The 13,573-nt window shown below is 37.5% G+C and overlaps 1 protein-coding gene across 1 annotated transcript; it reads right to left on the bottom strand.

Moving 5' to 3' along the window:
* Positions 1 to 2,910: 2,910 nt before the first annotated feature.
* On the bottom strand, positions 2,911 to 12,067 carry R3HCC1L (R3H domain and coiled-coil containing 1 like; the record flags this gene model as incomplete). Its single annotated transcript, XM_015559364.1, has 5 exons — positions 11,679 to 12,067; positions 10,167 to 10,342; positions 4,596 to 4,666; positions 3,601 to 3,696; positions 2,911 to 3,116 (listed from the first exon to the last, which is right to left on the bottom strand). Coding segments are annotated over exons 1-5 (552 nt in total), but the record flags the coding sequence as incomplete, so codon positions are not given.
* Between the last annotated feature and the right edge of the window lie 1,506 nt (positions 12,068 to 13,573).

A 13,573-nucleotide genomic window follows, 5' to 3' on the forward strand; every position in this document is an offset into this window, starting at 1 on the left:
TGAAAACTGCTAACCACTGCAACAGATAACTAAAAAGAAGCCTGTCATATTTTATTTTCTGAAGACCTTAAAATTTTCTAAGTACTTTTTTTTCTGGTAAAAAATTTTTAATTGCCCCAAAATCCTTTAAGAGGGATTGCAAGTATTACAGAAGGAGCATATATTTTAATTAGAGAGGGCTAGTTTAAAATGTCTCCTCTCAGTTTACCAGCTGGGTGATCTTAGGCCAGTTACTTGTCTGGGCCATCTCTAAACTGGAAATAAAGCCATCCATCACAGCTATTTTAATGTTACATTACCTGAAGTTTCCTTCCAATCCTTTTAATCAACTAAAACCTTGCCATGGCTTTTCATTTTAAAATCTTCAAAACTAAAGTGAGAGGAGAAACAACTGCTTAGAATACCAGGCTCATATTTTCTTCCTTACTCAAAGCAGTTATCTCCACTAGATTGTCAGTCTTAAGGAGAGAAACAAAATCTTATCAACTCTCTAATTCTCCTAAATATGAATCATAATGCTCTGCACAGGGCAGGTGTTCAATAATTGGCAAATGTAATTGGTAGAGTATTATATAAAATTTAAAATAAAAAGAAAAATGACAAAAAATATGCCCTGGAATCTGCAATGGACTCACCATATAATATTTACTAGTATTAATAAAAACAGGAGCAGCTAACATTTGTCACATACTACAGGCCTACAGAAACAGAAAGGAGAGTATTCCTATGGTTTTTTAAGATGACTAAGTATCTTTCATGTTTTTCTCACTTGATTTCCATTTTATGGATGAGGAAACAGAGAGTAACTAATTTGCCCAAGATCACACAGCCAATAAACAAAGAGCTAAGAGGTAGACCCAGGTCATCTGATGCCAGAGTCTATATTATCCACTCTGCTATACTGATTCCTCCTCCCCTGGTGGAAGTAAGTCTGGAACAAAAATATCTGTTCTTAACACCTAAACAGTACTTTTAATTTCCACAGAGAATAATTTGCTAAGTGAGAAGCCTTGGGGTACATGTAGACAGGTAACAGAGAATCTGCTCAATACCAGGTATATAAAGAAGCCAGAAAGAGGTAAATCAGGCATTTCCCCTATGTATTTTCTCAGATATGAAGAATGGGAAAACTCTGAAGCATAATAAAGGAGGAGTCCTCTATAATTTGTACAGCCTCAGCACCAACAGATAATAGGAACTTATCACAGTGGGTCTCTATTCACACTTAAAGGTCTTCATTTAAAAAGTAACAGGGTACCCACTTAACCAACAGTCTCATTTTTAATTACATCACTGAAATGTCCTTTGTATAGCTGAGTACTTAAAACAAATACTTCAAGTGGAGCTGCATGCTGATGTGCCTAGAGAGTAGAGGGAATACTCAGATGACATCCATGGATAACTGCTGCTGCAGTATCGGTACAGATACACAGAAAAGCATGATATACTGAAAAAAAAATAAGTCATAGCTCTTTCTATAGATATTACTGTTATTACCCTCTATTGAGCTTCTGATAATTGTGGTTATCATAGAGAAATCACTTTCTTCAAAGATAACCAATTAATAAAGGGTTAAGGGCATGGCACATTCTTCTTTAACCTAATTATGTTATTGCCATCTATAAAAAGCAGATGAATCATACCCTATTTCTATTTTCTATGAGGCCTTTGAGTAAACCATGCATTGGGAAAATAAAAACTGCCTCATTATAATCATTAAAGTTTCAAAAATTAGTTGGGTTCTACTCTGAAACTCTAGTACCTGCCATGACACACTCTGTCACTGGTTATCTGGCCAGTGCAGCCGAGAGTCTGTAAGCTCCCTGCTATCACCAACGCGAGTGGACAGGAAGTATTAATGGCCTTGTTAGACTGGCAATAAACAAAGAGTTTGAAACTTCAATTCGTTTAATGAAAAAATGAAGTTACTTTCAGTAAGTGGTATTTTCAGAATAAATTGCCTTCACAGATTCCACAGATCATGGGCTAAGGCAATAAGAATGTCTAAAGCTGAAGGTTGATAAAAAGTACTTCAGTACAAAGCCAGAATCCCAACCTTTACAGACAAGTCAATAGCCTACAATGGGAAGAGAGATTTTAACCTCAACTTAAAACTTATAGGTAAAGAAAAATACTGCTTGTGAATCAGTTGAAATATTTTCTGAGAACTCTTGTTCTGAAAAATAATCAGAAGCTAGGTTAATCTAGATGTACTCTAATGGAGCCACTCAGGACTGCCTTTACGAAAAAAAATAACTCCTACAGTTATCATCATCAATGCCAGTGGCTGGCTTTTTCTTAATTTGTCTTGTACGTAAGATCTCAACCATTTGATAATAGCATGACAATCATGGCCCAGTAAAACCACAGCAAATAATGTTTTCTACCTAGAAGACCATATGTTTGCACACAAAATTTTTCTCAGCCTTTGGAGCAAGAACTATAGAAAAAGCCATGGATGAGCTGAGAAGACCCTTGGAAAACCATAGTAAGTAAATGGATTACTATGCCTTGGTGTGTGGAACAGGCAGGCAATTTCAATATACTTGGGAGGCTTCTAGGAAATAAAAATGACCAAAAAAAAATGAGCTTCATTTTTTTTTTAACGCATGCAATATAGTTAGCTCTAAAGCAGCAGTTCTCAACCTGTGGGGCGAGACCCCTTTAGGGGTCGAACGACCCTTTCACAGGGGTCGCCTAAAACCATCGGAAAACACCTATATAATTACATACTGTTTTGTGATTAATCACTATGCTTTAATTATGTTCAATTTATAACAATGAAAATACATCCTGCATATCAGATATTTACATTATGGTTCATAACAGTAGCAAAATTACAGTTATGAAGTAGCAACGAAAATAATTTTATGGTTGGATCACATGAGGAACTGTATTAAAGGGTCGTGGCATTAGGAAGGTTAAGAACCACTGCTCTAAAGGGACTAGAGAAGAACGCCATCCCTTCAACTCACCTCGGGCTTCTTGCAGTTTCTTGAGCTCTGCTTCCCGTTCAGTTTTGCTCTGCTTACTTCGAACCCCAAGGGCATTGATGACTAGCCTTCTAGCTAGGGCTGCAGAAGTCTCAGGACGCTCCTTTGCTGGCTGGAGGAACTCTGAATGAGAGAAAGAAAGGAAGGAAGAGAAAGCACTCTAGCTTACAGTGATTTAACTCAGTAATTAACATACAAAATAGACTAACAAGGGCTGCATCAGCAGTAATTAATACGAGCCTGATAGATGATCAGAGGAAATTAACATGGCAAAGCACAAACAACCCTGGCTTCTTTATCTGTATTAACACAATTTCTTACAGTGACTCTATCAAACAACTAAACACAGAGGTAAACTATATAAGGATGTCATCAGAAAATGACTGCTGCATAGCTTACAGTTAGCATCACCCATTCTCTCCAAGTGGCTGCTCAGATGCCACATTTACTACACAGCCTTTTCTATATTATACTTTCTTTAAAAACATATGTCTTTTAACATTAAAAATAAAAGTCTTATGTCTTTACTACTCTGGATGCTGTTCAAGTGCTGAAAAAACAGTAAACTACTATTAACAAGGAAAAAAACACCTGACATTAGGCTCACCAGCATAAGCTCTAGCTTTGGCCTTGGCTGCTCTTGTGGCCTGTGACAAAGGCCGGATCTTCACCATGGTGTGTTTACTACCCAGAGCATCACGAGCTGCAAAGAGAAAGAAATACAAGGAGGCAGAGGACATGAAAAAGAGCGATGCAAATGAAAATTTAAGACTAGCTCTTAAAAAGTATTCCCTAGATGTTATGTGCTTTTTATTTTTTCTTTCATGGCAAGCAAAGGAGACGTTAAGCTCTAGAAAGTCTGTAAGGAACAACCTGGCGGTGGTTATTTCAGACCAGAGGTCAACAAACTATGGCTCTATAATCTAGTTCAGCCAATCACCTGACTTTTGTAAATAAAGATTTACTGAAATAGAGCCATGCCCATTGGTTTGCATATTGTCTATATAGCTGGTTAAAGGGCTACTGCAAATTCATTTGTCTGGGGGAAAAATCTTAAATATTATAAGATTTAGTCACACAGGCTTCTTAAATATCTACCTATAATCTGTTTATGTACTATTGAAACAAACAATTATGCAGCAAATAACCTTGAAAGAAGCTGCCTATTTCTCTAAACCAGCCGTGGGCAAACTATGGCCCGAGGGCCGAATCCGCCCGTTTGAAATGAATAAAACTCAAAAAAAAAAAAGACCGTACCCTTTTATGTAATGATGTTTACTTTGGATTTATATTAGTTCACACAAACACTCCATGCATGCTTTTGTTCCGGCCCTCCAGTCCAGTTTAAGAACCAATTGTGGCTCTCGAGTCAAAAAGTTTGCCCACCCCTGCTCTAAACCATTGGATTAAGGTGAAAAGGGAGAAGAGAAGCACATGAGTACCAAAATACCATTCCTCAAAAACCTGTATCTGCCAAATACCCTATACTGGCTGAATAAAATGCTGGTTGGCTGAAATAAAAGGGAACTAAGGACAAGTAGACAATAGACAATAAAAATTAGACAATAAAAAAAATAACACTGAAATCCATTGAGTAAATACCTGTAATTGGACTGGAGAATACTCCTAGGGCATGTGTGTCATCCACCCATTTAATATCAAATCCTTTCTTCCTGCAACAAAAAAACCACACAATTTTTATTTCATAAAATTTACTTTATGAAACATCTTTCAAATAGAGTCTCATAAAAGCATTTCAGGATGAGAGAGAAACACTCAACAGCACATTGGTGGAATGGGGACAATGAAACAAAAACAGCTTGGAGGATAGAAGCCTCTGAATTTTAAAAGCAATAATACCAGTATAAAGAACTACCTGGGAGTATTTTATATTCTCAGTTATTTTACAGACATCAACTAATTAATCCTCACAAGTCCCTTAGGGAGGTAAAGTACTTAACAGACTATTTTACAAGAGATGTTCTTAAGAGCACAGAACAAGAAGAGGTAGAAAGGGGAAGCAAAGGAGGGTTAGAAGAATATGAGAGGAGGCGGAAGGCAGGGAAGGTCACCTGGATTTAATGCATATGTAGGTTTCAGACAGAGACGGAGAGAGAAACAGAGAGACAAATCATTCAAAAAAAAAAATTCAAGTAATGGAGAGAAAGTACAACTGTTATCAGAAAGCCTGCCTGCCCTAGTCTAAAAAACACCTTTATTCTGGAGCACAGTTATATAGTTAACACAAGGACTATCAGGATGATGGCATGACAGCTATTTTTTTTTTTTTTTTAGTGCAGCCAAGGTTGAGAACCACTGAGCTAGGAGCTTAAAACTGCTCATGGACTCAATGTAGTGCTGTGGAAAGAGCACAGTGTTTAAGCATCAGATATAAATGGAATCAGGTTCTGCTATCCATCCTGAGTTTAACCTCTCTTGAAGCTAGGTCTCCTCATCTGTAGAAATAGGCATGGTACTTCCTCAAAGAATTGTAAAAATGGAAATAAGATCATCCATGACAAGGCAAAGAGCACATGGTATTGAGCACTCAGGGGGTATTTAGTAAATGAATGGCACTCATTATTTTTTATTATTAATAGCAATATTCATAAAAAATTACTAATATTAATGAAGATGGTGATTAATGATTAAAACACAAGCTGCCTGTATTATCTGACTCACAGGCATTATTACAGATCCTGACCTTTTCTATTTTTATAAAGTACTATAAAGAAAAAAAGTCAACTGCTAAAATATTTTTCCTTTAAAAACAAATGAAGAAAAAAAATTCCTTTGATAAAAAAATTCGTTTAAGGGCAATAGAATAAAGGAAACTTTGATGGTTAGAAAATTTCCTAAATGTAAGGGTAAGTTTAACCATAGCGTAAAGTGACCACAGGGGTTGGAGACTGTGAAAAAATTCAATAGTAAAAATATATATCATAAGATAGTTTACAAAAGGATACAAAAAGATCTAGATGTATTCTGGAGAATCTTTTAGACTTTAGAATTTATAATCCTTTAAAATACCTCTCTTTCAAGGATGTTTTTAGATTTGATAAGAAAAAAGGTCTTACAGGTAAGATTAAAAAGAAACAAATCAAAGGGAAGTTAATAACTCATTAGAATTAACTAATCTTCCAAGTTTAGACATCAAAACTGATCCTTGGTTTTAAAAGTCATCATTATTAATGACAATCTAAGGTAGTTCTAATTTGTGATTTAATCTTGACTGCTTTTCAAAATCTATTATGCATTTTATATGGAATAGGCTCTGGATATTGGGTCTTAATTGTCTATAAAAACTTAGTTGAATGCATTGGAAAACCAGAGAAAGGTGAAGTCACTAAAAATCCTAAGAAACTACTAAAAACTGTTTGGACAAAACAGCTATAAAAGACAGAGGAAACATTTAACCCTATAAGCAATATGCACTCAGATGAATCTGAAAGTATGTTAAAGTTCTTACTCCACTTAAAAGAAATGAAACTGGAATAATATGATGCTAATATACAAAAAGTCTTTTACCAATAGACAAATAAAAAAAAAAGGCCTTGGCACTACATCAAAGACTGTCAAGCGAATGGACACTTATAAGTGTTGTTAAACTAGTTGAAACATGTAACAATCATTTTTTATCATTCTCCACTTGACTATTTCTAACTGAGTGGTCAGAATAACCTCAAATCAATAATTTAATTTACAGTGTTCCTGAACTGTTAGTGCCCTTGGTGCTTGGTAGAAAAAACACAAATCCTTCCAGGAGAATCCTCTTCTTTTATTGGAGGCATCAATTTCCATAAATAAAATTATAAAGAAATGGAGAGCTCTTGAAACTAAATCTGCAATCTTGGAACTAAAAAGCAAGGCACTTATGAGTGAAAATTTGATGAAATAGAACTAAAAAAAGACTTCAGGTAAAGTAGTTACCAGATATAAACTACATACAGTTCTATGTTTAATATACTTGAAGAAATTTTTTAAATTTTGAAAATACTTAGAGAAAACAAGAGACTAAAAACTGACTATGCATATTTGAAGAAGATAGAGAACTTTGAAAAATTAGAAACATAAAATGAAATTTAAAAATTCAATGGACAGATTTAACAGCAAATTAAACAGCTGAAGAAAAAATCAGTGAACTGGAAACTAGAGCTAAAGAAATTACTCAGAATGAAACAGAAAAAAATATGAGAGTCAACATGAGAATCAAGTGAGGGATCTAATATACATTTGATTGGCATCCTAGAGAAGGCAGAAGAGAGAGAAACTGGCAGAGGCAATATTTGAAGAGATAATGTGTGAGGTCCTCTCCAAAACCAATAAAAAACATTAATTCACTGATTTAAGAAGCCCAAATAATCTCAGAATGAATAAATAAAAAGAAACACAAAGCCTCATATTGAAAATTCAGAACACCAAAAACAAAGAGAAAGCCTTAACAGCATCCAAAGGAAAAAAAATATTACATTCAGAAGCAACAGTTGCTAGACTTTGAGATGACTTCTCATCCTCCACAAGGAATGCCAGGAAACAGTAAAATAATAACTTCTTCAAGTTTCTGAGAGAAAAGTAACTACCAATCTATAAGTCTATATCCTGCAAAAACACCTTTCAAGAATGAAGCTGAAATAAAGCCATTAAAAAAAAATGACTTTCTTACCAGCAGACTATCATTAAAGTAAATGTTAAATAATTGTCCCACACTTACATAAAAAAAAAGATTTCAGATGGTAGGTATGAGATGCAAGAAGATATAAATGAAGAACACAGAAAATGGGTAAATCTGAATGCTGAATATATAAAACAGTAACATCAAATAAAGTTTAAAAGAAAAAAATTAAAAAGAATCACAATGCTGCTCTAACCGGTTTGGCTCAGTGGATAGAGCATCGGCCTGTGGACTGAAGGGTTCCAGGTTCGATTCCGGTCAAGGGCAGGTAACTTGGTTGCAGGCACATCCCCAGTAGGGGTTGTGCAGGAGGCAGCTGATCGATGTTTCTAACTCTCTCTCTCCCTTCCTCTCTGTAAAAAATCAATATATTTTTTTAAGAAATAAAAATAAATAAATAAATAGAATGACAATGCTCAATCATAATCTATGTATATAAAAGCCTAAGCAACTGGCCAACCAGCCGACCGGTAGCTATGACGCACACTGAACACCAGGGGGCATATGCTCAACGTAGGAGCTGAAACCACAGGCATGGAAACATGGAACATACCAATGTATCTCAGAGAGAAGGGGAGAAAGGGGAGGGTGGGAAGAGATTAACCAAAGATCTTATATGCATACTAGAGGCCCAGTGCATGGATTCATGCACTGGTGGGGTCCCCTCAGCCTGGCCTGCACCCTCTCACAACTCAGGACCCCTTGGGGGGTGTCAGAGAGCTGGTTTTGACCTAATCCCCACAGGCCATGCAGAGAGACCCCACCGGTGCACAAATCCGTGCACTGGGCCGAATCACAATGCTCAATCATAATCTATGTATATAAAAGCCTAAGCAACTGGCCAACCAGCCGACCGGTAGCTATGACGCACACTGACCACCAGGGGGCATATGCTCGATGTAGGAGCTGAAACCACAGGCATGGAAACATGGTACATAACAATGTATCTCAGAGAGAAGGAGAGAAAGGTGAGGGAGGGAAGAGATTAACCAAAGATCTTATATGCATACTAAAGGCCCAGTGCATGGATTCATGCACTGGTGGGGTCCCCTCAGCCTGGCCTGCACCCTCTCACAACTCAGGACCCCTTGGGGGGTGTCAGAGAGCTGGTTTTGACCTAATCCCCACAGGCCATGCAGAGAGACCCCACCGGTGCACAAATCCGTGCACTGGGCCTCTAGTAGCATATAAAATGGGGTGGAGATGAAGTGAAGAACGGAATTGGGGAATGAAGCTAAAAGCTCTTACAGTGTTTGGGAAGAGTATGAACATATTAACTTTAGCCACTGATAAACATGCATTTTGTAATTTCTAAAGTAACCACCAAAGAATAGAAACAGAGCATCATTTCCCCCAAAAATAGAATGAAAAAAATACCTCATCCATCCAAAAGAAGGCAAGAAAGAGGAGAAAAAGATGGAACAAGTAAACATACAAAAAAGGATGTCAGGCATACATCCAAATACAGTTAACCCTTGAACATGGATGGTTTTGAACTTGCATGTGAATTTATTAATATTTATGTTTGAATTTCTTAAAACCTATAGTATCAATAGATATAGTACAGTATTATAAACTAGAGGCCGGGTGCACGAAATTCATGCATGGAGGGGTGTGTGTCCCTCAGCCCAGCCTGCACCCTCTCCAATCTGGGACCCCTCTCACAATCTGGGACTGCTGGCTTCTAACCACTCGCCTGCGTGCCTGATTGCCCCTAACTGCTTCTGCCTGACAGCCTGATCACCCCCTAACCCCTCCCCTGCCAGTCTGATCAATGCCTACCTGCTCCCCTGCCAGCCCAATGCCCCCTACCTGTCCTCCCCTGCAGGCCTGCTCACCCACAGCTGCCCTCCCCTGCCAGCCATCTTGTGCCGGCCATCTTTGACCACATGGGGGTGGCCATCTTGTGTGTTGAAGTGATGATCAATTTGCATATTACCTCTTTATTATATAGGATGTACTGTCTTTGTCTTATGATTTTCTTAGTAACATTTCTCTAGCTTACTTTCTTGTGAAAATACTGTACATATACTTACAGCATGCAAAATAAGTGTTAATCAACTACTTATGTTATCAGTAAGGCTTCCAGTTAACAGTAGGCTCTTAATAGTTAAGTTTTTGGAGAGTCAAAAGTTATATGTGTATTTCTGACTGTGTGGGTTGGTCTGCACTCCTAACCTCTACCTTATTCAAAAGTATATCAATAATTACAATATAAAATGAACTAAATACACTATGAAGACAGATTTAGAAGTCATCATTAATACTGGTCTTCCTAACTGCTAAAAATTGTCTATAAAGACTATTTAGCATTTGTAAGGACTTAGCAGAAGAGTGGTTTAATACACAACATTTCTAACGGACTTGGAAAAGACAAATAAGTAAACTTGATGCTAAAGTTAACAACAGGGAATTTGAAAACATGAGAATTTTTCAGAAGACATTTTAAAGAAAACTTCATCCCACTTTCCCTAACATCCCCAACGATTTGCAATACTTACTGGTAACTGCAGAAAACCCGTAGGAGGTCTTCAGTACGAAATTCTTGAGGAAAGTCATAAATTTCAATGACATGTGGGAATTCACAATCATTGAGGTCAATATCAGGAACTTCACTGTTATAATAATCAAATCTAGGTTCCTGGATGCTTTTTGTATTCTTCATATTCCCTGATAACTAAGAAAGAAGCAGCATATTAGTGACTGTCACATCAAGCCAGAGCATTATATAATACTAGAGGCCTGGTGCACACAAGTCGTGCACTGGTGTGTGTGCGTGTGTGTGTGTGTGGGTGTGTGTGTCCCTCAGCCCAACCTGCGCCCTCTTGCAGTCCATGACCCCTCAGGGGATGTCCACCTGCCAGCTTAGGCCCCATTCCCCCCCCAGTGGCAGTCGGGGATCCCTCGCTCCTTACCGCCCACCTGCTCACTGCTCCTTACTGCTCAGTTTGCTGTTCCTTAGCGCTGCTGCGGAGGTGGGAGAGGCTCCCGCCACTGCCACTGTGCTCGCTCACCAGCTGTGAGCCTGGCTTCTGGCTGAGCAGTGCTCCCCCTGTGGGAGCGCACTGACCACCAGTGGGCAGCTCCTTGCATTGAGCATCTGGCCCCTGGTGGTCAGTGCGCATCATAGTGACCGGTCTATATGCCAGCCCTTCCACCATTCAGTGGATTTGCATATTAGGGTTTTATTATATAGGATTCTCCCCAAACAATCTTCCTCCTAGTCTCCATGTTCCTATTATTTAACTTTTAACATTGTCTCTGTATTAATGCTGTTCATAAATACAATGACCAGGGTTCTATCACCCAGTTTATATAATACATGTGAAATACTTGAAAAGGTATTGAATTTCTAGCAAAGACAGGCAATGCATGAAACTAAACTTGCATCTATCAACTACTGTGTGAGAAAATGTGGAATGATTAATGTGGTGAGTTACAAATGGCACATCGTGGAAAATGAATTTCAGAAAATAACTGAAGAGATCAATTAATAATGTTTGTATTATTTGAGCTTACTGATCAGACTCATCTCATAGTTTTTCTTTTGGAAGTGAACAAAAACAAAAACTTAAAAATAAAAACACTTTGTCAGTCCACCTTTTGTTGAACTTAGCTTACAAAGGAATTTGTTAAGGCAAATTTAAGTGGTTCAAGTAATTATAATTAAAGTCCCTAGAATGAGAACTACCTTAAATAATTGCCACATAGCAGGTTAGTCAAAAATTAATAGTAAAAAAAATATTTAAACATTCTAGGAACCTCTCATGCATTTGGGATCTTTCTCTCATATATGCGAAGTTCCCATACATATGTACGTACTAAATTTGGCTATTTTCTTTTTCTAAAAAACAAACAAACACTCAACAACCTTAAAATTCTACTATCCTATGAAAAAACTAAAGGCTATTAACTATATTACACTAGAAACAGAAGGGAAAGGGAAAAGTGGAAAGTGCCAACAAAGCCATTTTGTCATTCACTTGTTACAGAACCTAGATGCTAATACTGACCATCCAAAGCCTTCAGAGTGTCTTCTTGTTAATTAAAAGCCCAACTAGATGCCTTCAAGCTTTCCCTCTATTATACCATGCCCCTTTTCCCATCAAATGAGGAAATGAGAGCTTGCAATGCCAGGACTGTATTTCCTTTCCTTGGAGAAGTAAAAAATGGATTCAAGAATTTTATTGAGGAGGGAGGAAAAGGGGAAAGGTGGTTTAAGTAAAACCAACAAAAAATGAAGAGCCTCTAGTTCTGTTTCTCCACTAGGCTTCAGTTTTACATCTTAAAAATGGGAACAATAGTAATATTTATACCTCATAGACAGCTGTGTGGATTAAATGAAATGATGCAGTAAGTGCTTAGCATACTATATGGCACCTAAATATTCAATGAATTCAACCTTCTTTAAACAAAATTTAACTGAGTGCTGAATCTATTACAGGCCAAGCTATTCCCACTTTTTTATTTTTAAATCCTCACCTGAGGATATTTTTTCCATTGAATTTTAGAGAGAGTAGGAGGGAGGGAGGAAGGAGTGAGAAAAAGAGGGAGGGAGGAGAGGACAAAGGGAGGGACGGGGAGAGAGAGAAAGAACCATGTGAGAGGGGCATATCAATTGGTTGCCTCCTGCACACACCCTACCGGGGCAGGAATGAACCTGCAACTGAAGTAGGTGCTCTTGACTAGGATTTGAACCCACAACCTTTGGTCCTCGGGTCAACACTCTAACCACTGACCAAACCAGCCAGGGCTATTTCCACTTTTAGGATGCAGAAAGTACAAAGAGAGTATTCTTACCACCATACCAATAAGAGCAGCTGATCTATAAAATTATAACGTTTCTTGAATTTGCTCAACATACAGTTGAGAATCCAAGACAACTAAAGTCCACAGAATGACAAGTCCCTCCAAAGAGAAACAGAACATATAAACCATTTGCCTTTGACATATCATGGGAAGAAGCAGCCACCACACAAGTGAGCAAGAAGATTATCAGCTAAACTTTTAACAAAGTCCTAAAAGCCTAGAGTGGGCTGATATATCAGTTTAATAACTCAGAGCGCCAGAAACATGGGGAGTCTTAAATCACTTGTAAGCCTACCCTTATACCAGGTGCCACACTGTCTTGATTACTGCAGTTTTATTATAATAGCTATGAAATCAGGAAGTTTGAGTCTTTCTACTTTGTTCTTCTGTTTCAAAATCACTTTGGTTATCCTGAGTCCCTTGCATTTCCATTTGAATTTGGGAAGTATCTTAATTTTATTAATCAGAGATGAACATGTGATGTCTTCCCATTATTTAGGTCTTCTTAATTTCTTCCAACATTTTGAAATTCTCAAAGTACAAGTTTTGTATGTCTTTTGTTAATTTTAATTCTAAATATTTTTTATCCTATTAGAATTGTTTCCTTCATTTCATTTTTGGATTTCTGGCGTTGACTTTCAGAGCTACTTTGCAAAAAAAACAAACAAAACAAAGCACTGCATGTCCATGCATTTACAAACTGGGGCTAAATAATGCATTGTGAAAGGTAAACAATGCATGACTATAAAAATACCTCCGAAATGTAAATACTAAGAACTGATTAGAAAGAGAAAGGAAAAGAGGGTGTTCTGGCAAGAAAATATGATTAAGGTCCTTTGCTGTAACCTAGTCTGCAAAATTGAATTTGTATAATTATATCCCATTTTGGCTTCTGGGACTGAATAAATAGCAGTGTTAATAATAGCAAAACATACAATTCTTAGTCTGTATTTCACAGAACAATACATATAAAACCTACAAGTCAAGGACACATACCTGGGTTGCAAGTTCAATCCCCACCCCACATCGGGGCATGTGCAGGAGGCAACCAATTGATTTGTCTCTCTAACATCGATGTTTTTTTTCCCTTCTCTCTCTC

The sequence above is a fragment of the Myotis davidii genome, unplaced genomic scaffold (assembly GCF_000327345.1).
Source record: "Myotis davidii unplaced genomic scaffold, ASM32734v1 scaffold332, whole genome shotgun sequence".
Lineage (NCBI taxonomy): Eukaryota > Metazoa > Chordata > Mammalia > Chiroptera > Vespertilionidae > Myotis > Myotis davidii.